This window comes from Sorex fumeus, unplaced genomic scaffold (genome assembly GCF_029834395.1).
Source record: "Sorex fumeus unplaced genomic scaffold, SorFum_2.1 ptg000041l, whole genome shotgun sequence".
Classification (NCBI taxonomy): Eukaryota; Metazoa; Chordata; class Mammalia; order Eulipotyphla; family Soricidae; genus Sorex; species Sorex fumeus.
The window spans coordinates 8,340,811-8,364,899 of NW_026606098.1; the positions used below are offsets into that span (position 1 = coordinate 8,340,811).

Consider the following 24,089-nt stretch of genomic DNA (forward strand, 5'->3'; position numbering starts at 1 on the left):
GGGAAGAGGGGGGTGGACATTCCCCAGCGGGGGCGCGGTCGGGAGGGGTCGGGGGTACCTGCGCTGGGGGAGAGGGCTCAGGACGGGTGGGCAGCGCCGAGGGACTTTCCACCTGACCCGGAGAAGCACGGTGGGCGGGGGCGGGCGGACGGCACAGCCCCCTCCCGCGCCGGCCCCGGGGAGAGCGGGCTGAGGTGCATCCCGACGCATCCCGAGGCTGCCCGGGGTCTCCAAGGTCTCTTCGGGTCGGGGGCGTGGCCTTTCGATGGGCGTGGTCTCAGGGGGCGTGGCCTGCGCTCCAGCCCCGCCCGCGCCCTCAGACCCCGCGGCCGCGCGACCCGCCGGAGTCTGCTCCGAGCGCGCCGCCGAGCCCAGAGCTGCGAGCGGCGCTCGGACCCGGCCATGGCGTTCCTGCCGCCTCTGCTCTGCCTGTGTGTCGCCGTGGTGCTCCCGGCGGGGGCTCGAGGTGAGACGCCCTAGACTCCCAACCCAGCCTCCGAGGCGCGCGAATGGGGGGCTGCCGCTCCTGGACCGGACTCGCGGCATCTTCCTGGCCCGGGTCCCCTTGGCCGGGCCCGGCTGGAGGCAGGACGGAGGAGGTGGGAGGGGGGAGACCGAGGGCGTGGGGAGGGGACCTGTCTCCTGTCTTCCTTCCCGGGACGCCTGCAGCGTAGTTGGGACCCTGAGTACGTCGAGCTCCCCGCGGGGGGTCAGGACACCTGATGAAGGGGTCAGATGCCCCCGCCCCCATACTTAACTCCGGAAAGGGGATTCCTGTCTCTGGAACACTCTGAGGGGGTCGAGGAATTGGCCCATTTTTCTGGGGAGATGAGGGTGAAAGGGTGAGACTTGGGGGCTTTTCTGACATCCTACGTCCTGAGCACAGGTGTAGGTAAACTGAGCGCATATGCTGCCTGAGTCCATGTGCTGCTTGCACCCATGTAGCCAAGTACATGCGGTGCCCAGCACATGTGTCACCCGCATCTCCCCTCTTGAGATGTGTACTTTCATGCTTTCATGGCTGATGCTGGGGTGTGGGTACGGGCTCTCTCCGCCCTAGGAGAAGCCCGTTCTCTCTTGAGCATGTTACTCTCCACTCTCTCCCACTTTCTCTCCCTCCTTCCCTTCAAAACCTCCATATACATACTGTGCAATTAAAAAAAAAGAAGGTAAACTGAGGAAGGCACAGTCATTTCCCCTACATGGATGGATGGGGAGGGGCCAAGGTACCACTGCTGAACGGAAAACTGGTGCAGGAGACACAGAGATTGGGCAGCAGAAGGAATGGGTCAGGGGAGGCTGGGGTGGGTACGCTTCTTGCTGGAGGAGTTAAGTGGTTAGTCCTTGGAGGGTCAGCCAGAATTGGGTTCAGGCTTTCCTGAGCCTGTTTCCTCTTGAAAGACATGAGGTGACAATCTTGTAGCTCATTAGGGGTGTCCCCCCAATATCCCCGCCTGCAGGCAGCACCTCTGCTGAGGAGCCCACAGCCCCGACTTGGGGCCTCGAAGGTCCGTCCCTGGGCCCAGGCCAGCCCTCGCCCTCCCTGGAGGATTGGGAAGGTGAGTCAGCCTTGCTCTGGCCTGGCCTGGATCTGGACTTGTGCGAGCCCTGGCTGGGGGTGGGTTGTAAGTGGTCCCCAAAAGATCTGAGTCAAAGAGGCGTGCTGTCCCGGCTGTGTGGGGTGGATGGGGCGGTAGGAATGCTGGCCCTGCCTCTGGGGTTTGCACTCCCGGAGCTGCCTGGTGGTTCAGCCTCTGCACCTGTCACCTGGGCCATCCTCTGTCACGCCCCAGCAGAGCTGCAGGAAGAAATCCAGTTTGCAGTTCTGGAAGCCCCTCTTGCTGCCTTCCTTCCTCACACGTGGGATTCTGAATCTTGGGGGTGGGGGTTGATGAAAGGACCCAGCCCACACCTAAGGGTCAGTGAGGCATTGGGCAGTGGGGGTAAGGTCCCCTTTACACCTCCTTGGGGTATCTGGGTGAGCCCTGGGCTCTGGGGATTGGGAGCCTGCCGCCATGGGAGGGTAAGCAGCAGCCCGGTCCTGCTCACCCGAATGGGGACCGGCGGGCAGCGACACGGGTCCTAGCGCGTGCGGTGCTCGCAGAGGCTAGCGAGTGGACATCCTGGTTCAACGTGGACCACCCGGGCGGCGATGGCGACTTTGAGAGCCTGGCGGCAATCCGCTTCTACTACGGGCCGGCGCGAGTGTGCCCGCGGCCTCTGGCGCTGGAGGCGCGCACCACCGACTGGGCCCTGCCGTCCGCCGTGGGCGAGCGCGTGCACCTCAATCCCGCGCGCGGCTTCTGGTGCCTGAACCGCGAGCAGCCGCGCGGCCGCCGCTGCTCCAACTACCACGTGCGCTTCCGCTGCCCCCTCGGTAAGGGCGGGGCCGGGGCGGGGTCTCGGCGCGTGGGGGTCGGGGCCGGGCTAGAGGCTTCCCGGGTGGGCGGGATTAGAAGAGAGGGCTGTGGCCAGCAGTGGGCAGGTTCTCGCGGGGGCGGGGCCTCGACGGGGCGGGGCCTCGGTGGGGCGGGGCCTGGGCGGATGGGCGAAGTTAGGGAGCTGCTGTACACCAGGCAGAGATAAGTGATGCTGGGGAGCGGGTGCCCCGAGGGCAAGGGTTCTGGATTGGTGCCGCGGGTGGGAGGGGCGGAGATAAGATGCAGGAAGGGACGGGGCTGGGGCCGCGGGAAGGTGATGTAAATGGGACATTGTTGGCAGGGGGTTGAGGAGTAGGGTCTCCTAGAAGCAGGGTCCCCAAGGAGTCAGCGCCTGGGAGGGGGGCATCTTTAGAAGACAGAGGCGGGGAATAGCGGGAGCACAGCTTTCAGTCGCTGCCTTCCTTCGTGCCTCTGTCATAGCTCTAAGGGACAGTTTTGAGTCCCAAATGGCTCACCTCAGGGAGTTCAGGTCGGGACGGGGAGGTACCCCCTGAGGAGGAGCTCAGTGAGTCCCGGACTCACAGAGGAGTCGCCCCCGCTTCCCTTCACCCTTGCAGAGGTCACCTGGGGCGCGTGGGGTCCGTGGGGTCCCTGTTCTGGGAGCTGCGGGCCAGGCCGTCGAATGCGCCGCAGAATCTGCTCAAGCCCAGACGGGGATGGGTGTCCCGGGCGTCCCCTGGAGGCACAAAAGTGCGTTCGACCTGCCTGCCCAGGTAGGAGGGGTAGGGCCCCTAGGGGTGGGGCTTTGGGTGGGTATTTCCAGGGGCGGGGCGGGGGGGGGCTTGTGGATGGGGCGGGGCCTGACCTTTATGAGTATTTCCCTCATGCTGGGCTGCATCCCCTGTGTGCATGACCTGACCAGTGTACAGACACCCCGTGCGTGCAGACACAAGCTGGTTACGAACTGGGGCGCGTGGCACTGGCAGTCCACACCCACATCCCTGCCCACGAGGACACGCGCTAACACCCTGGCAAACACGATGCCCAGGGCCAGACACTAGGCCAGCCAGGAGGCGACTGGAAATTCCAGTCCGGCCTGGGCTCCACAAACACGGTCTGGAGACCGAGCCCATGGCGGGGTGGGGGAGCAGAGTGGCCAATGGGGTGGTGGGGTCCCCACCCTGCCCGGCCTGGCTCTGTCCTCCCGGCGCCTCTGCCCTGAAGTTTCCAGTGGAATTTTCCACTTTGTGGAGAAACTGCGGGTTTGCTACTGTTATGAGTCCAAGACCCAGCCCCTCGCCAAGCCCCTGTCCCTACGGGGACACTTGCTTGTGTGCTGGAAGGAGCCTGTTCCGGGATTCGCCATTCCTGTCACCACTCCAGCACACCTCCGCCACTCTGACCCCAGGCCTGAGCCAGCTGACCCTGACCACACAGTCCTCTCCCTTCCCCCCACTAGGGGGTGCAGCCAGAGCCCTGGGGAGCCATCCTACAGCCTCTGGGGATCGTGGGGGGCACAAGGGGCCATGCAGTAAAGAAGCGCTATGCCCAGCAGGCAGGAGAGATGCTGTGAGGGTATGTGCTTGCCGTGCATGCGACTCACCCCAGTTCCATTTTGACACCTCATATGGTCCCCTGAGCACAGAGTCAAGAGTGATTCCTGAGCACTGCTGAGTATGAACAAACCCCCCGCCAAAGTAAAAGCTTCCCCCAGGGGAACCAAGGATAGCCACACTTCCTCTGTCCCCCCAGAGTGCAACCTTGACACCTGCGTGTGCCCCGACCACGTCCTCCTGGGCCAGGTGGTCACCTCATTGGGGCGACCGTTGCCGGGAGCCCGCGTGTCTCTACAAGACTGGCCTGGCACCGTGGCCACCAGCGATGCCCACGGGACCTTCCAGATGCCTGGGGTGTGCTCCAGCAGTCGGGCCAATGTCAGTGCCCGCATGGACGGCTTCTCTGCAGGCGTGGCCCAGGCCCAGGCCAACGGCTCCACGTCCACAGTGGTGACTCTGGTTCTGGAGCGGCTGGGTAAGGCCCTCGTGGCAGGGGGTGCCCGGGGACACAAGCCGGGCTGACAAAGAAATAGATGATGCAGTGATAGGTGACAGGGAACCCGAGGGTCCTGAGACACACTTCCCTGCTGGGGACCTAGCCCAGTGCGCCAAGCACGGGTGGGACATAGCCCTGCATGTGCCCCAGTACTGCTCAAAAGTGTCCCCAAGCTCAGCCAGGAGTAGACATAAGCACTGACAGAAACACCAAAGGGCAGTGAGCACGGGAGCATGAGTCCGCAGGGCACTGCCCCAAGTCCTGAGCCAGGCTCTGCACTGCTTCACATTACTGGGAGCCCTGAGCACTGCTGGGAGCCCTGAGCACTGCTGAGTGCCCTGAGCACTGCTGAGTGTCCTGAGCACTGCCAGGAAACCTGAGCGTGAAGGCGTGTGTCTTACATGTCATTATCTCTGGCACCATATGGTCCCTGCACCACCCGGAGTGAGCCCCAAGCACAGCGCATGGAGTAGTCCCTGAGTACTCCAGGTGTACCCCTAATCCCACAATAAAAAAAATAAAAAAGTGGGGTTTGTCCTAGCAGAAGTGAGGTGCGGAGGGTAGAGTCCTGGGAAAGGCATGGGAGGGAGGGGGAGATGGGAAGAAGGGCTGATGTTTGCCCTGTGGCCCCAGAGAGGCCCTACCTGGTGAAGCACCCCCAGTCGCGGGTGCGGGAGGCCGGCCAGAACGTGACTTTCTGCTGCAAAGCCGCGGGTACCCCCACACCCAAGAAATACGCCTGGTGAGTGGGGGCTGGGCCCCAGCTCTGAGGGGTGATGGGGGGTCTGGGGAGGGGGTGCTGCATGCCGCCCCTCTGGAGCCCCGGGGCCCCACGGTGTCGCCCCCACCGCCCAGGTTCCACAACGGGACCCTGCTGGACCGGCGGGAGCACCGGTCCGGGGCGCACCTGGAGCTCCGGGGGCTGAGCGCTGAGCAGGCCGGCACCTACCATTGCAAAGCCTGGAACGACGCGGGCGCCGTGCGCTCGGCCACCGCCCGGCTCTCCGTGCTGGGTGAGCACCCCAAAGCAGACCCCCAGGGAGACCCCAGTCCTAGTGTGGGCTAGAGCCCTGCGCCCTGCGGCCCCGCTGATGCCCTGCCCTCCCCAACTCCCCAGCGCCGGGAGAACCAGCCTGCGACCCGCGGCCCCGGGAGCACCTGGTCCAGCTCCCTGACGACTGTGGCCAGCCCAACGGCGGCCCCGCCTACGTGGACGTGGGCTTCTGCCCCGACACCCTCTGTCCCGACCCATCGGGCTCTGGCCAGCGGTGCGGGGACCCGGGCTCGCGCTGCTGTTCCGTGCGGCGCCTGGAGAGCCGGAACGTCACCTGCGCCGGCGCAGTCCTGCCGGTGAAGGTGGTGGCCGAGTGCGGCTGCCAGAAGTGCCTGCCCCCGCGGGGGCTGGTGCGCGGCCGCGTGGTGGCCGCCGACTCCGGGGAGCCCCTGCGCTTTGCCCGGATCCTACTGGGCCGGGAACCCCTGGGTTTTGCCTCCTACCAAGGCGACTTCACCATCGAGGTGGTACCCTCCACGCAGCGGCTGGTGGTGACGTTCGTGGACCCCAGTGGCGAGTTCGTGGACACGGTCCGGGTCCTGCCTTTCGACCCTCGGGGGGCCGGAGTGTACCACGTGGTGCAGGCCATGCGGAAGCACACCCCGGTGCTTCTGGACCCAGTCCAGAGCAACACCATCGCGCTGGGGGAGCTGGCGGACCAGGCCCCGCTGGGCGAGCTCATCTTCCCGCCCGGGGCCTTCCGCACCGCCGAGGGCCGCGCCTACGAGGGCACCGTCGAGGCCCGTGTGACGTTCGTGGACCCCCGGGACCTGGCGTCGGCCGCCGCGGCGCCCAGCGACCTGCGCTTCATGGACCGGGACGGGGAGCTGGCGCCGCTGCGCACCTACGGCATGTTCTCCGTGGACCTCCGCGCGCCAGGCGCCGCCGAGCAGCTACAGGCTGGCCCGGTGGGGGTGCGCGTGGACGCCGAGCACATCCACATGGCGGGCCACGCCGAGGCGCTGCAGCTGTGGTCGCTGAACCCCGACACGGGGCTGTGGGAGGAGGAGGGCGGCTTCCAGCGGCAGGGCGTGGGGGCGGTGGGGGGAGCGCGCGCGCGGCGCGAGGAGCGAGTGTTCCTGGTGGGCAGCGTGGAGGTGCGCGAGCGCCGCCTCTTCAACCTGGACGTGCCCGAGCGCCGGCGCTGCTTCGTCAAGGTGCGCGCCTACGGCAACGACAAGTTCAACGCCAACGAGCAGGTGGAGGGCGTGGTGGTGACGCTGGTCAACCTGGAGCCCGCGCCGGGCTTCGAGGCCAACCCCCGCGCCTGGGGCCGCTTCGACAGCGCCATCACGGGCCCCAACGGCGCCTGCCTGCCGGCCTTCTGCGACGCCGAGCGGCCCGACGCCTACACGGCGCTGATCACGGCCGCGCTGGGGGGCGAGGAGCTGGAGCCGCCCCCCGCGCGCCCGGCGCGCGCCGTCGGAGTGGCGCAGCCCTATCTGGACCGTCTGGGCTACCAGCGCACCGACCACGACGACCCCGCCTACAAGCGCAACGGGATTCGCATCAACCTCGCCAAGCCCCGGCCCGGCCAGCCCTCCGAGTCGCACGGGCCCGTGTACCCCTGGCGCCGGCTGCGCGACTGCCAGGACGCGCCGGTCACCGACGGCCACTTCCGCTTCGCGCGAGTCGAGGCCGACCGCTACGAGTACAACGTGGTCCCGTTCCGCGAGGGCGCGCCCGCCTCCTGGGCGGGGGACCTGCTGGCCTGGTGGCCCAACCCGCAGGAGTTCCGCGCCTGCTTCCTCAAGGTGCGCCTGCGGGGCCCCCAGGAGTACATGGTGCGTTCCCACAACGCGGGGGGCAGCCACCCCCGCACCCGCGGGCAGCTCTACGGCCTGCGGGACAGCCGGAGCGTGCGCGACCCCCAGCGCTCCGGCACCTCGGCCGCCTGCGTGGAGTTCAAGTGCGGCGGGATGCTGTTCGACCAGCGCCAGGTGGACAGGACGCTGGTCACCGTGACGCCCCAGGGGAGCTGCCGCCGCGTGGCCGTCAACTCGCTCCTCCAGGACTACTTAGCCCGGCACCCACCCACCGCACCGACTGATGACCTCACCTCCTTCGCCATGCTGGCCCCCCTGGACCCACTGGGTCACAACTATGGGGTGTACACGGTCACTGACCAGAGCCCCCGGCTGGCCAAGGAGATCGCCATCGGCCGCTGCTTCGATGGCTCCTCCGACGGCTTCTCCCGGGAAATGAAAGCGGACGCGGGCACCGCCGTCACCTTCCAGTGCAAAGAGCCCCCTGCGGGCAGACCCAGCCTCTTCCAGAGGCTCCTGGAATCCCCTGCCTCTGCGCTCGGGGACATCCGCAGGGAGATGGGCCGCACGCAGACCCGAGATGCGGGGTCCCCACGCACGCGCCAGGGCAGGGCCCGGCCGTGAGGGAGGGGCTGCACTCCAATCCTCGGGCTCACCCCCACCCCCACTGGCACCCTCACCCTATTGATCAAGGCTAGATCTGAGGCGCCTGATGGACAGAGTCGGCACCCGTATGACAATACGTGGCTGATCAAGGGCTAGGGACCCCGATAAACCCCCGTCCCGGCAGGTGCCCCACTGGGGCTGCTTCCGGCCTAGGGCACCCCTGACCTGACCTTCAGCCTGATGGTCCTGGGGCCATGAGTGCTGCGGCCCTTGGCACACGACTCTTCCTTGGGGTTATTTATTGTGGGAAGCCTGGAGACTGGGGAAAGGGGAGTGGGCCCTGGAGGGGCTTGGCAGGGGCTTCTGGACTGGTGCTTGTGGCTTGGTCATTCTCACATGTGGTGCTCAGACCCCCCTCGGGAAGGCCGGGATAGGGAGTTCATTAAAGATGCTTCATTTCCCAGCGTCGCTGTCCTCTGTCTGGGTGGGAGGCGCTGTGGGACAGACTGGGGTACTCCATGGATGCCGGGTTCTGGGTACCCGAGTAAGCAGAGATCAGATGGAGTGTGGCAGGAACCCTGCAGCCTCAGGGCAGGGGGCTCCCCCCGCGGCATAGGGGCTGGCTTCTAGCAGCTGATGAGGTGTCAGGCCCCTGGGCCAAATACTTTTCGTGGAGAAAGTGTTGGCACCGGCAGCTGCCAGGCCCAGGCTGTGGGCTCAGGGCAGGACTGACCCCTCGTTCCGGGGTAGGGTTGGGTGACCATTAGCCCAACGCCTGTTCCCCACCTTGCTAGAGGTCTGGACACGGCCCCCATCTCTGCTGACACTCCACGGACCCCACCCACTGCCAGAGGAGGAACACGGGGCTCCAAGGCCCCCCACCCGGTTTTAGCCATTGAGCCAAAAGGCTTCCAGGCCGCCGTGGGCCTCGTTCTGCTCACTTCAGCACTCCACACCCGAGCTTCAGGGAGGGAAAGGGGGGTGGGAGCCCCCCCGCTGATAGATCTGGGGTCAGCTCAGGTCACAGGGAAGGGCCAGCCTGGCCAATGCCTTGCAGATTTCTATGATTTTAGGAGCAGAGGTTCTCGAAACCCCTAGTGCTGGGTGCGAGCGGAGCCGTGGGGGGGGGGGGGGGGAGTCGGTCAGAGCCGCATCTTCAAAACGGAATCCAGTGGGAGGGTGCTCAGCACTGCTCACTGGGTGCAAGCCCGCTGGCCCCCTCAGCTCCCTGCACGCCAGCTTAATCATGGGGGCTCAAAGCAGGAGCTCAGGGGATCCCCGCAGCACACAGGGACAGTGTGGGCAGGCTTCGGAGGATGTGTAGGAGTTTTGCAGGTCGGTGAAGCCAGAAGGACATTCCAGGAGAGAGCAGGAGGGGGCGTGGAGGTGAGGTGTACATGGCGCCCGGGCTGACCAGAGGGGTCCATGGACCCCCGCAGGCACTGGGACCCACAAAGGGTGATCAGAAGCTGGAATAGGAGTTGGTTACATAATGGGGGGGGGCTGTCCCCTCCCACATGGCCACGACCCAGGGCCCTGTCCCCTCCCCGGCCTCCTGGCCTGGCCAAGCAGCGCTGGCTCCGGGTGACCTCTCGGACCTGGCGTGACCGCCCACCACTTCCCCGGCTCTGTCTGTCTCTCTCATCAGCCCGGAGCTGGGCATGACCCAGATTCAGACCCCCACGCTGGCGTGGAGCCTGGCTCGGTCGGGCGGAGGGGCGGGTGCTTGGGCTCGGCTTGTGGAAACAGCAGGAGGCGGAGACGAAGCTGGCAGGGCAGGCGCAGGGCCGGGGCCCACGGGGGTCGGTGGCGGGAAGCTGGGGAACCTGGGCCGCTGGGAGCCGGAGTCCAGACCCTTCGCAGCTCAGACTGTCCCTGTTACACTGGCCACACGCTACTTTGCTGGTCACCTGTGTGGCTGGCCCCATCCCCCATCCCAGCCCATTACAGGCTGGACACATGCGGCATCGCATAGCGACATGGACACAAGGGACCACGGCCCCCCTGAACTCCGCAGCTTCCCTGGGGGTCACCCGCGCCGGTCAGTTCAGCCCCACCTTTGAGCCCCTCCGCAGACCCTGGAAACAGAGAGCGCATCCTCCGGCCCTGCACAGGGGAGGGGGCTGCAGGGAGAGGTGGGAGGCCGCGGGGGTGCAGGGGGCTTGATGCCTCTCCTGGGAAACCCCAGCCCCCTTTCTGCTGACTTGGCCTCGGGGCCCAGCCAGGCCTGACGCTGCCAAACCTCAGGTATGTCCTCCAGGACGGAGACACGGCGGCCTGGCAAGGGCCCCCAGGACGGGGGGGGGGGGGTTATGGGGGGCGTGCACCGACTCAGGGCTCAGCCTGCAGCCCTAGGGGAGCAGAGGCTTTAAGCATGAGACAGAGCTCAGGGGTCACATCCCACTTTGCTTTCCTAAAGATTGTCAGCCCCTGGGGGCCCAATATTGCCTGGCTGTTCACTCCACCCACCCACACACACACCCATGTGCAGACCTGTGAATACAGATGTGCTTTTCCACACCCAACTCTAGACTAGTTCTCAAGGGCCCCATCCTAAAAATAAGACAGGACCAGGCATACCCACCCCCTCAAACAGTGGGGTGAATATGGAGCCCCAAGGGGCTGGGGAAAATAGGAAATTCCAGAAGAGTGTCTAGAGATAACTGTTGAGAGAAAGGGGCATTCTAGAGGGGGCTTTGCCGGATGAATAGGAGCTTGGAAGCCTCAGGTCCAATGGTTTGGACTGCTAACACTGAGCTCTGTTTTTTGGGGACGGGGGGTGGTGTCCCTCAAGAAGAAACCCCTAGGGAGCTTTTATCACTAACATAGAGTCCTGTGTATTCAGGAGGGATGGAAGGAGATGTCAGGGCTTTGGATACTTGCTCTGCCTGGGCTGGATCACACCAACACATCAGGCAGACTCTGTGCTTGTTCCCCCTTCACTGTCCCAGTCAGCAAGCAGGCACAGGGGAGGGAAGGCCCAGTGCTGCCCCGTCCAGCAGCATCCTTGCCTCTCCCCAGCTGGGCCAGGACTGAGGACACCTGGGGGTGCTACTGCCCTAAGCCAGCCTGGCCACGGCCGGGTCTGTGTACCAGGCCTAGTCGCACCCCAGTGTCTGCACGTGAGAGCCGAGAGCCTTGCACGGGGCTCCTGGTGTGGGGGGAGTGGGGGTCACTCCCCCAACCTGCTGCGAGGTCCCTGGGCTCCCTCCAGGCTGCTCCACGCCCGCCTGCTGGCCCCGACCGACACAAACAGTGGAAATGACCAGCCCGGTGGAATGTGTGTTGTGGTCAGGCCGTGGACGAAGAAGCCACTGGAAAAACATGCAGTCCACCGGGCCAGCCAGCTCGCATTTCCCAGGGAAGGAGCGGTCGGCGCCCAGCAGAGGAATGTCTGTTCTGGGGCTGTCTGGGGCCTGTGTCCGACCAGCACCAGACTGCAGCTGCCCCTGCCCCCTGCTGACCCCGGGCGCTTGCATGCCCCTGGTGACGGGGAGCTCACTCTTTGCCCAGCAGTCAGATTTCCTGCAGGAAACATTCTCCTCTGATCAGATGGTGTTGGGGAGAAGGTCAGGGTAATCTGACCCCCCACATACACACATATGCCTCAGTGAACGCAGCTCCCCGGGGCCTCGGGATGTCCCTGTGTCCATGTCCCCTAGTGGACCTCAGTGTCTCATTAGGAGATGACCCTCACCCTTTGTACTTGTCACTACCCTGAGCCACCAGCCCCTACTGCAGGGGCCCCTAACTCTGCCCCTACCCTCTACCAGAGCTCGGGAAATAAAAGCAGTTTGGGGGGGGGGTGGAGCCATAGCACAGCGGGTAGGCGTAGGGCGTTTGCCTTGCACACGGCTGACCTGGATTTGATCCCCAGCATCCCATAGGGTCCCCCAAGCACTGCCAGGAGTAATTCCTGAGCCTAGAGCCAGGAGTAACGCCTGAGCATCGCCGGGTGTAACTCAAAAAGCAAAAACAGGGGGCTGGAGTGATAGCACAGCGGGTAGGGCATTTGCCTTGCACGCGGCCGACCTGGGTTCGATTCCCAGCATCCCATATGGTCCCCCTAGCACCGCCAGGAGTGATTCCTGAGTGCAGATCCAGGAGCAACCTGTGCAATGCCCGAGCGTGACCCAAAAAAGCAAAAAAAAATAATAATAATAATAATAATAAAAAGCAAAAACAAAACAAAAAAAAACTCGCAGATTTGGATGACCTGCCAAATTGGCATGACTGAGCAACTGAGGCCAGGATCCCCCCCCACCCCCTGCTGTGATGACAACAGTGCTCCTCACTCCCAACCCTCCCTCACCTCTCCAGTTCCCATTAGCCTGCAGAGGGCAGAGACCCAGGGAAGGCCCATGAGGTCCTGAGGACACACAACCTCATCAGCCCTGTCTCTGACCCAGGGCAGGAACTGGCTTAAGAGGGACCTGGGGGGATAAAAGCGGGCAGAGGAGGGGCTGCAGAGATAGCACAGCGGGTAGGGCGTAGGGCATTTGCCTTGCACGCGGCCGACCTGGGTTCAATTCCCAGCATTCCATATGGTCCCCTGAGCACCGCCAGGAGTAACTCCTGAGTGCAGAGTCAGTAACCCCTGTGCATCGCTGGAGTAACCCCTGTGTGACCCAAAAAAGCAAAAAAAAAAAAAAGCGGGCAGAGGAAGTGGAGGTGGGGGCTGCGGAGCAACTGTGGGTGGGTCAGGGAGTGGTAACAACAAGCAGAGCCAGACAGAGCATGTACCAAGGACCTGGGGTGGATCCCGCGGGGGAAGGGGCGAGGAGAATTGAACGCAGTGGCGCCAGGTGGAGGCTGTGGAAGGTGGGTTCTGGGAGAAGGGGGCAGGTGCCCAGCACTTGTTGGGCGAGCGCGCCCCCTGGTGGGTCGGTGGAGAAAGGCAGGAAGCTGGGGCTGGTTGACCAAGCAGATCCGAGGCGGCACTCCGACCCCAGTCACACACACGCACGCACGCACGCACACACGCGCGTGTTTGTGCCACATCTGCTCCCATAGAGAAGGGGCGTGATGGCTTCACAAGGTCCTGGAGAACTTTCTGGTTTATCTGGTTTTTTGTTTTAGTTTTTGGGCCACACCTGGTTCTGCACTCAGAGATCACTCCTGGCGCTGCTCGGGAGACCCGATGGGGTGCCAGGAGCAGAACCTGGGCCAGTCGCACGGAAGGCCAACGCCCCCTCCTCTACCACTCTGGCTCCACTCGAGTAAAATTTTTATTTATTTATTTTTAGCTCTTTTTTAATTTTGGAGTCACATCTGGCGACCAGAGGTTACTCCTGGCTCTGCACTTAGGAATTACTCCTGGACGTGCTTGGGGGACCATATGGGATGCTGGGAATCGAACGCGGGTCGGCCGTGTGCAAGGCAAACACCCTACCCATTGTGAAAATAAATTTAAAGAAAGTCCCAAGTAAAAATTTAAAGAAAGAATAAAGAAAGAGAGCTGGATCTAGGTCGAGATGGGCCATTAGAGGGGCAGGATGCCCCCAAATCCCAAAGGGCTTGAGATGCCGGGAAGGGGGCCAGAGTGATAGCACAGTGAGGACACCACACAGGGTCGCCGCAGTCCCACATGGAGTGACCCCGGAGCACAGGGCCAGGAGTGTGCCCTGCGCACCACTGGGTGCGTTCCAGAAGTCGCACTGAAAAATGCCAGTCAAGGACAGGCTGTGGGGGAGGGAATCCCAGGACATTGTGGGGAGACACTGACCCTGATGGCAGGTGGTATCGGAGTACTGTGTGCCTGAGACTATCAAGAACAACTTTGTGAATCACTGGGGCTTAATTAGAAAAATACATATTGGAGCTGAACAAGAGGACAGCGGGGAGGGCACTTGGTTTGCAACCAACATAGGTTCAGTCCCCGGCCCCACAGAGGACCCCCTGAACACTGTCATCCGTGATCCCTGAGCACAAAGCTAGGAGTAACCCCTGAGCATCGCCAGATGTGGTCCAACTCCCCCCAAAAAGAGAAAGTGTCACAGAGATGCCTCAAAAGTCTGAAGTGCTGGTATTCATGCACCCCAGTTTCACCCCACACCCAGTATCCCCCAAAAACTGCCAGGAGTGACCCCAGAGTACTGAGCATCAGTGTGTCAGGAATCACTCTTGAGCACTGCTGTGTGTGAACAACCAATGGCCCCCTTAGAAAAAATAAAAGACCAGAGAGGCTGCAGTGCTAGAACGGGTGGAGGGGCTATCTTGCACACAGCTGAACTGGGCTCAGTCCTGGCACTCAGAAGCTCCCCCCAGGGGCTGGAGTGATAGCACAGTGGTTAGAGCGTTTGCCCTGCACACGGCCAACCCGGGTTTGATCCCCAGCATCCCATATGGTTCCCCAAGCACCTCCAGGCGTAATTCCAGGCTGCATGAGTCTGGAGTAACCCCGGTGCATCACCGGTTGTGACCCAAAAAAGGAAAAAAAAATGGTCCCCGAGCCCCACCAGGGGTGATCCTGAGTGAGTGGAGTCAATCTGGTGGGTGGCACAACCCCACCCCCAAAATTAAATGAAAGTCAGAGCCACTTGCTGGGCACGCATTATTGGGGCGGGGGGGCCTCCTGGCTAGAGCTCAGCAACACAAGTTCCTAACCCGTCACCCCACATTTCTGAGGGTGCCACCTTCATGTTCTATGTGGACAAGGGGGGTGGAAGCAGATTCAGCTCAGTACCCTGAAGTTTGGACTAAAGCAATCTGCCTGCAAAGGAACTGAGGCTGCAATGCTCAGGGGATCACCTGGGATGCCAGGGATTGAACCGGGGTGGCCCGGGTGCACGGCAAGTAACCTCTGTGCTATGCTACGGCTCTATCAGTTGAGGCTTCTTGAACGATCCTTCATTAGCCATTGAAGCAAACCCAAGGGCCTGGAAATCGCCTTCCCTGCAAATGTTGGACGCGCCACCAGATGGCGCTGTGGACGTCTCCGTCCCTCCCCGGGTCGTTTCTCCAAGAAACCAAGCCTGGCGCTCACCGTCCTCAGAACCTGCTGCGGCTCCCCCGGACCCTCAGAACTTCTGCAGAAGGGAGCCCGCCGCCGCCCACCACACTGACCGGCCCAGCAAGTGGCTCTGGCTTCTGTATTTTGGGGCGTAGGTGGGAGCAGCGGGGGCTGGTGGGTCTCAGGGGAGGGGGATTTACAGTCAGCTAGAGGCTGCCCTCCCCGAAGTACGCCCCTTTGTCCCTACTCTTAAAACTTCCCTGTCCTCGGCATCCCCACCCCCATCACCCCACATTTCTGAGGGTTCCCCTTTCTCCCTCCTGCAGACATGAGGGGGTCCCCTTCTTACGAGAAGCCCAGAGTCCTCTGGGGAAGGACGGCAGAGGCAAGATTCAATTCCGGCACCTCCTGAACTTCGGGGCCCTGGGGTGCTGTGGGAGCAAAGGGAACAAACACGGGGGGGTCGGGAGTCCCCTTCTAGATGCCTGTCACTGCAATCCACCAGGATTCTTTCATCCGGCATTTGGATTGGTCACCCCTGCGAGATCTGGGGTGCTGGCCCGGGTCTGCCACCAGCAAGGCTAGTTTCTTTCTTTAAATGTTCTCATTGCGGGGCTGGAGCGATAGCAGAGCGAGTAGGGCGTTTGCCTTGCACGCGGCCGACCCGGGTTCGATTGCCAGCATCCCATATGGACCCCCGAGCACCGCCAGGAGTAATTCCTGAGTGCAAAGCCAGGCGTAACCCCTGTGCATCGCTGGGTGTGACCCAAAAAGCAAAAAAAAAAAAAAAAAAAAAATTAAATGTTCTTGTTGCTACTTTTCTGCACCCCCCCCCCCCCCACACTTCTCTCTGGGCAAGGTAAGCTGGGCCCACTACACTCGCTCTAACCAGGCCCCTGGGAAAAGGTTCCTGCCAGGAAATCTGTGAGATTGTGAGATGGCACAGGCCCCCGCAGAGAGAGTGTGTATTTATCATATATGTATGAGCCAGGTCAGGGAATTCAAGAGCAAAGGTGGTGTTAGAGCGTGAGAGCCAAATATCCAAACCAACGAGTCAAGAACACTGAAATAAAGATATATAATGTTTATTTATTTACACATTTAATTTTTTTAATTAAAGCATCGTTATTTACCAAGTCGTTCATGGTTGAGTTTCAGACATACAGTATTGCACACCGACCCCTCCCCTGTGCAAACCCCCCTCCACCCGTGTCCTCTGGTTCCCTCCCCCACTCCCCGCCCTCCTGACAGGCCCCTTCTGAGTCCAGCTGCCACCGTCTGTGTTTTTTTTGCTTTTTGGGTCACACCCGGCGATGCTCAGGGGTCACTCCTGGCTCTGTACTCAGGAATCACTCCTGGCAGTGCTTGGGGGACCATATGGGATGCTGGGAATCGAACCTGGGTCAACCGCATGCAAGGCAAACGCCCTACCCGCTGTGCTATTGCTCCAGCCCCCATCCGTGTTTTTTGACTTCAGGTCGCTGATGCTGAGTCTGGACATTTGACTCATCATCCCTAATGCCACCTCTGTACTTTAACCCCATGAGCTGGACTGCTGCCTCTCACCTGTCCCTTCTCTCGTATTTTTCTATGTTTCATTTACTTTTTTGTTATTTCTTGGGGGGAGTCACAGCTGGTTGTGTTTAGGGGCCACTCCTGGCTCTATCCCGGGGTCCAACCTGGCAGTGCTCAGGGAGGTCAGATGCAGACCCAGGTCCCTAGTTTGGGTGTCTGAGAAGATTCTGAGATTCTTTAAAAAAAATAATCTTGGGGGGGCCTGGGGTCACACCTGGCGGTGTCCAGGTTTTATTTCCAGCTCGGTGCTCCGGAATCACTTCTGGCAGTGTTTGGGGGACCATACGGGATCAAAGCTAGGTCAGCCATGTGCAAGGCCAGTGCTCAGCCTGTGGGCTATTGCTCTGGCCCCAGGCTCTGAAATTTGTAAGGGAGAAAAGAAGTTTAAGGGGTGAGAGGTTTGGGGGAGGGAAGTCGGGAGCAGAGTGGGAAGCAGTGACGTGACATGCTGGGTAGGAGCTGACAGGAACGCAGATAAGGAACTCGCCTCTCACATCGCACTCCCTCCAGGAGTGGCCTCTGAGCACAGCACAAGGACTAAGCCCTGAGCACTGCATGATGTGCTACCCGCAACAAATGAGAACATTTTATTGGGTGGGAGAGACCGCATGCCCACAGGGCTCTTCCGTATGTGGCTGCACCGGAGCCGGAAGCACTCCTGAGCCTACAGGTGTGGCCCCCAAACAAATGAAAAATCAATTTAGTCTCTCATTTAACTGTAGTTCTTATCTTAATTGTGTTTACTTTGGGGGAGGACACTCAGCTTGCTCAGGGGTTATTCCTGGCGCGGTGCTATGATGGGGTACGGGAATGGAACCCCAGCAGGCCAGGCCAGTGCCCTCCCCACTGTGCTCTGCTCAGCCCCTTACTGTCATTTTCTTTCCTCCCCTCTTTTGAGTGACTGGGTGACCAGGGAAGGTTGGGGGCATCCCGGTTCCCCCCAGGTCCTCTGCCCTGTCACCACATGCCATTCTAGATGGCTGATACAGTGGAGGGGGCCTTCAGGGGGCTGCAGGGAGCCTCTTTCTCTGCAACTGTTCCTGTGAACCCATGATGGGTACCAGGCAGGCCTGTGCAGAGGGAAAGCCCGCACAGGCTGCCGCTCAGAGCCAGAGTGGCTGGCCAGTGACCCTCAGGCACTCCTGGCTGGCTCTGGGTCTGTCTCCCAAGGAGAGCCCTCCAATGAGGGTCCTAATGGGATGGAAAGAATTTCTTGGGGCTGGAGCGATAGTACAGCAGGTAGGGCATTTGCCTTGCATGCGGCTGACCCAGGTTCGATTCCCAACATCCCATATGGTCCTCCCGAGCATCACCAGGAGTAATTCTTGAGTGCAGAGCCAGGAGTAAGTAACCTCTGAGCATTTGGGTGTGACCCAAAAAGAAAAAAAGAAAAGAGAGAGAGGATTTCTTTTTGCGATTTGGATCACACCCGGTGGAGCTGAGGGACTGACTGCTCCCATCTCAGTGCTCAGAAGGAAGGTGGGGATCAAGAGGTGCCCAGTCCACGGGGCTCTCCAGGGGCCCTTGTCTGCAGACAGCTGACCGGATCTGCCACCGGCATCCCACCATTTCCAGAGCCCAGCCAGGACACTCGCAGGACCAAAGAGTAAGCCTTGAGCACTGCGGGGTGTGGCCCTCAAACAAACAAACCAACAAACAAACAGAATTTCTAGTCTGCAGTACCATTTCCCAGGCCTGAGGAGGAGATTCCATCCTGCCGCCAGGCCTGGATTCTTCAGAGGTCAGGTCCCACCAGGCGGTTCCCACAAGTGCTCTGGGGGGCGGGCTGGGCCACTGCAGGGGGGGGGGGGGGCAGGGTTGGGGGGGGAGGGTTACAAGCACCACCGAAGGCCAAATCGGCTCCCTTTGTTCTTTGCTGGTCCTGAGCCTCCTCCTCAGTGATTGGAATCAATGCACGGCCAGGCACACTCCTGAGCACAGTAGGAACGTGGGAAGTTCTTCCCGTCCAACAAGACCGATGTCACGGACATAACGATCCAGAGCTCAGAGCGGGTTCGAGCATAGCCTTTGCACTGAGAGACCCGGGCTCCAACCCTGGCACTGCCCAGTTCTCCCATGCCCTCAGCACCGCAGGGAATGGCTCCAAAACCATCACAATAAAAACGCCAGCCTTGGGGCTGGGAAGATGGGGGGGGGCACTTGTCTTTAGTCTCCACAGGAAATCCCAGGTGGATCCCAGCATCCCCTAAGCACTGTGTACCTCCAGGAGTGATCCCTGAGTGCAGAGCCAGGAGGATCCCTGGATGTAGTCCAAAAGCCAAACCAAGGAGCCAAAAGCACTAGCTTTTGAGGCCTCAGTACCATTCCCTGTAGTTGAGGGTGGGGAAGGCAGCCACTTGACGCCCAGCCCAGGGGGTAAAGAACCAAAGGTTGAGTTCCGCCTGTCTCCACAGGGGCCATGATCTACTTGTCTGTCACCTAGCTACAGTGAGGCGTGGATGTGGGCGGAGCCAGAGTGTGGGATCTGCACGGGAGACCCAGCCTCATGCCTGGAACCCCACAGGCTCCGCTGAGCACTGCTGGTCGCGCCTTGTACCCCGACAAAAAGGAAGCACGAAAGATTCAAAGCTTCCGGTCCCCACCCTGAAAGGCCTTTCAACCTCCCAGAGGCCACGAGCACAGGGGTCTGAGCACAGGACACCTGGTGCTGTTCCCTGAGGCCCCGATGCAGCGCGGGGAGTAGCCCGCAAGCACTGCTGTGTGGCCCCGAAAGAAAAACAAAAGGAAAAAAAGAAAAAGAAGAAAAAGAGAGAAAAAAGGAGGAATGGGGGAAAGGAAGGAGGGAAAGAAGGAAGAAAGGAGGGAGGTAGGGAGGGAAGGAAGGGGGATGTATGTATGTGTGTGCGTGTGTGGGGTGGGGGCTTAGATGGTCCCAACGCCCTACAGATGTTTGCTTCCCGCAGCGGCCCAGATCACTCTGCAAATAGGGTCGATTCCCTATCTAGCTCTACCTCACCAGCTCCCCCTTCCCGGGTCACGGCACCCATGTCCCCGCTGATCCACCCCCTCTGGTCCAGGCGAGCTCCAAGCACCCATCCACCCCTCAGCCCCTCTAATCTGTGGACCGGAGCCTGCAAATCCCTCTGGCCTCCGAGCCCCGCCTTCACTCCTCCCCTAAGCCCCAACACCGGCGTCTCGGACACTCTCTAATTGCCCCTTGGTCGCTCCCCCTTCTCATCTGCCGCTCCAGCACGCCCCTCCCCGCCGCATCCCATCCTCCCACCGACATTCGATGTCCCACCGACATCCCGCTCATCACCTGCTTCGGGGACGACTGTGCTCTGCTGTCGCACGTCGCCCGTGTTGGCGCCAGGGGCCGGCTTTGGGGTGTGGGGAGAAGGGTGGAGTCACAGTGGCTGCTAAAGGGGACCTGGGCGCGGCGGCGGCAGCCAAAGTCTAGATCGGAGCGGTGAGCCCCGCCCACAGACACAGCCAGCCAACCGACAACGCCCAAACAGCTGAGCCCCGCCCACAGACATGCCCTCTGTGTAACCAACCAACCGGCACTCCCCAGAACGCTGAGCCCCGCCCTCCCACGATGCCAGTCAACCCTTACCATCCAGACCGATGAGTCCCAGCCCCCTGAGCCCCGCCCTCCCCACTGCTATCCAATTCTTGCAGCTCAGGCTGGCGCAGCTCAGGCTGGCTGGTGGAATACCCAGGCACCCATCCTTCCTCTAGGGTAAAGCCCCTATCCGGGGTCCCCACTTTTTTTTTGCTTTTTGGGTCACACCTGGCGATGCACAGGGGTTACTCCTGGCTCTGCACTCAGGAATCACCCCTGGCGGTGCTCAGGGGACCATATGGGATGCTGGGAATTGAACCCGGGTTGGCCGCGTGCAAGGCAAAGGCCCTACCCGCTGTGCTATTGCTCCAGCCCTTAGTCCCCACTCTTAATAACAGCACAGTTCAAGAGGCTCCGGTTGCACGGGGGCAAAGACAGCATTCTTCGTGGCCTGGGCTCCTCGGCATTGTAGTTCTACCCATGACCTGCATATACAGGTGTTTGACCTGAGGTGGGGGGGATGTGTCCCTCTAACCCTGAAGTACCCAAACCCCAGTTCATCTTTCATCTCTGGCTCCTCACAGGGCTGGTAGATTGGACGCATGAAACCCCAAGTTCAACCCTTGAAACCACATGGGACTCTGAGTACCTGGGGACATACCCTTGGTGTTCCCCTCAAACTGCTTTAGAGTTCCCTCCCAAAAAAAGAGCAGCGGGTGCTCAGGTGTCAATGTGCATACGTGGGAGGGCTCATTAAGGGTCTGGAATGTTTGAGGCTGGGGGTTGGGGGTGAAGACCAGATAAGCTTGTCCAGCTTCCAGGGGGAATCCCAGAGCTTATCTTTCGCATCCCTTCAAGCATCTCTTACAGATGCTTAGAGATGGGTACAGGCCAAACCTCAGCCTGAAGGGGCAAGGCTTTGTGGGAGGCTAAGTCTAATTACAGGCCGTGGGGTATAGCAGGGAGTGAACCACATGAGCTGAGGTGTAACCCGAAAATCTAAACTAAAAGTGAAAGAGAAAGGCAACAGGGCTGCAAAGTGGCTTCTGGTGGAGTGCTTCTGCATAAGAGGCTGCAGTGCACCCTCCCAGCACTGCAGAACAATCCCTGGGGCAGGCAGATCCGAGGGGCCAGCCTTGCAGATGACCAGCTATCACCCTGCAGTCCATATAATTCCCACAGGAGTAATTCCTGAATGCAGAGCCAGATGCAACCCCTGAGCATTGCTGGGTGTAGCCAAACAACAAACAAAAACTTAAATAAACAAACGAAAAAAATAATGCCTGCCCACAGGGGTGGAGACAGTTCAAAGTTGTAGCTCAGGCTGTTTAGGGTGCACGGAGAAGCAGGAGAAACGGTCAGATTCTGTGTCCTGCTCCGGGGACCCCACTGTGTGGGGTGACTGGGTGGGAAACAGGAAGGGCATGCTTGTTAGCCCCCCAAACTCAGAGGAAAGGGCTGGCAGGGGGTGGGTGAGGACAGATGCTGCGGAGCAACACGGAATAAAAAAAAAAGGCTTTTACTCTTCTCACACGCGGCTCCAGAGGGACCCCTGAATTGTGCGGGGGGCTCCACAGCTCTCACGCCCACACTCAGACTCCTTAGTCTACAGCCTGGAAGATCCATCCGCGGCCAGTGGGGTAGGGCGGTGCAGTCCGAGAGGTCCCAGGGTGTCCCAGCCATGACATCTACGCTGAGATGTGCAGTGTTTGTCCTTTTCCCTGGCCCCAGACGCCGGCTAACTTTGGGGCGCGCAGTCCAGGGGCCCGGGGCTAGAGGGTGGAGTCGGTGGGTGGGCTACTGCCCCCGCTGTCGGGCAGCATGATGCGGGTGCTGATGCGGGAGGCCGTGTAGCCGGGGGACGCGCGCCCCTCGCGGCGGCGGCAGGTATAGCAGAGCAGGCGGCGGAAGGTTTGGCGCATCTCGGCGTCGCGGAATGAGTAGACCACAACGTTGAAAAGAGAGTTGGCCTCGGCCAGCAGCAGGAAGTACTTCTCCACGGCCAGCACGTTGCAGGAGCGGCAGCCCAGGCCGTCTAGTAGCAACACCACCTGGCCCGGCGTCCAGCACACCACAAAGGCGCCTGCAGCGGTGGGAGGGTGCTGAGTACACTGGGGGGGGGGCAGGGACTGGGTGCTCCCACTGCAGCATCCCCAGCTCAGTCCCAGCCTGACATGGGGGACGCGGCCCCTGACCCACGGTAGCAGCAGAGTCCTGGGGATTAGTTTGGGGGGGTGGGTGGATGAAACCCAGTGATGCTCAGGGCTTATGCCTGGTTCTGCACTCAGGAATCACTCCTCGCTGTGAATCTCTGTGGGGTGCCAGGAATCAAACCTGGTCATCAAAGTAAGTGCCCTCCCCGCTGTGCTGCTGCTCCAGCCCCTGGGTGGCAACTCCTTGTGAATTGGCTAGGGAAGTTTGGCTTCTCCATTGCCCCCATTTGAGATTCCACAGAAGGAAATTCATCACCCCTCTCCCCAGGGAGAGGTGGGTCATGCCCCTGTAGAACCAGCATCTCCCACTATGTACTCCCAGTCTTTCTTTTTGCAACCCCCACCGGGAGTGCAGGGGGCTCTCATCCAACCCTCAGCCCCACGTGATGCTGAGACCACCAGGTCCACACCTGTACATGAGAGCGGGGGAATCTGACTCAAATCAGTCTGGTCTGCGAGTGGGGGTCCCAGCCCCGCGGCCCTGCCCGGGGGTGGTGAGAGCCTCCACTCACCCAGAATGATGGCGACGGTCTTCACCAGGCTGACTGTGGTCTCGTGGTAGCGGGGATGGCAGCTGACGTGCTCTGCCATGCGCTGGACCCGGCGGCGCACGTAGAAGAAGATGCGGATGTAGACGACCACCATGAGCAGGAAGACCAGCAGGTTGGACAGGGCCCAGACGGCCAGGTAGGAGCGGCTGAGCAGCGGTGCCATGCGGGAGCAGCGGTCCAGCGCGCACAGGCAGTGCCAGAAGCGGGCGGGCAGCAGTCCCAGGCCCAGCGCGACCACCCACACCGCGGCGATGAGCAGCACCACGCGGCCGTGGGACAGGCGGCTGTGTAGTTGCACGGACATCACGCTGCGGTGACGCTCCACGGCGATGGCCAGCAGCGTGGCCACCGAGGCCGTGAGGCTGGCGTCCAGCAGGCCCTGGCGCAGGAACCAGACGTTCAAGGACAGGCCGGCGGTGTTGGGGCCTGTGTTGCACATGAGGAAGAAGTAGGCCAGGCCGGCGAACAGGTCAGCGGCTGCGAGGTTAGCCAGCAAGTAGTAGATGGGCTGGTGGAAACGGCGGTTGGAGACGATGGCCGTGATGACCAGCAGGTTGGTGAACAGCACCAGCAGGCTGACTGTTAGCCCCAGGGTCACTACCAACATGTCCTTGGGCCTCCAGTGCTTGCTGAGTTCTTTCCCGCTGTTGTTGTAGAAGAAGCTCACCGACTCATTGTGGTAGCACTGGCCCATGGCGACGGTGGGTGCGCCCCCGCGGAGCGCAGGTGGCTTTGGGGAGAGGCTGCGGGGACAGGAAGGACCCGCCGGTTTAAGCGCTCTAAGCGCTGGAGCAGCACCTAGCAGGGGAGGGGGAGGGGAAACAAACTTGGCTGGTGGTTCCGACGCGCCGCCAGGTCCAACTGCCGTCAGGTTGGGCTTTTTAACAGCTGGATGAAAAGCTAACCCCCCCATGCCCACGTGCTGCCAGTGGTGGGGTAGGGGTGGGGGGAATCTGTGAAGGACAAAGAGGGTGAGCGGCGAGAGAAGGGGCCGGGGTAAGTAAGGGGTCGAGGGAGAGGGGAGGAGATGGGGCGATCCCAGTGCGCACCGAGATTCCTCACGCACCGCGCCCAGCAGTGGGCGCCAACGTTCCCGGTGGGTGGGGGGGGGCGCCTAGAGTCCCGGAGGCCTCCGGGACAAAGAGGGGAGAAGTCGGTTAAGGAGGCGGGGTGGTTGCCCCCGGTGCTCCGGGGCTGGCTGGGGGAGAGGGCGGGGAGCAGGGGCGGCGCCCGGGCCCGCGGGCAAGTTCCACGCCCACCCCGGGCCCCGCGCGCCGTCCGTGCCAGCCTCACCTGGGCCGCGCGTCACGGCGCACGCGGGGCGGCTTGGTGCGGGCGCGTCCGGCACCCATGAGCCAGCCCGGCGACAGGGGCGCAGGAGCAGCCGGGTGCGCCCGGCTCGGCGGCGTTAGA

At 61.7% G+C, this 24,089-nt stretch overlaps 2 protein-coding genes across 2 annotated transcripts; one reads left to right on the top strand and one right to left on the bottom strand.

The window, feature by feature from the left end:
- The first annotated feature begins 287 nt into the window (after positions 1 to 287).
- Positions 288 to 7,877, top strand: CILP2 (cartilage intermediate layer protein 2). The gene is made up of 8 exons (XM_056119683.1): positions 288 to 466; positions 1,461 to 1,559; positions 2,105 to 2,377; positions 2,999 to 3,154; positions 4,134 to 4,412; positions 5,067 to 5,175; positions 5,289 to 5,446; positions 5,551 to 7,877. The coding sequence occupies exons 1-8, from the start codon at positions 403 to 405 to the stop codon at positions 7,875 to 7,877; spliced, it is 3,465 nt and encodes a 1,154-aa protein (XP_055975658.1). The 5' UTR covers positions 288 to 402.
- A 13,807-nt stretch (positions 7,878 to 21,684) lies between these two features.
- On the bottom strand, positions 21,685 to 23,370 carry LPAR2 (lysophosphatidic acid receptor 2). Its single transcript, XM_056119551.1, has 2 exons — positions 22,638 to 23,370; positions 21,685 to 21,995 (listed from the first exon to the last, which is right to left on the bottom strand). Exons 1-2 carry the CDS (start codon positions 23,368 to 23,370, stop codon positions 21,685 to 21,687), a joined length of 1,044 nt encoding a protein of 347 aa, XP_055975526.1.
- Between the last annotated feature and the right edge of the window lie 719 nt (positions 23,371 to 24,089).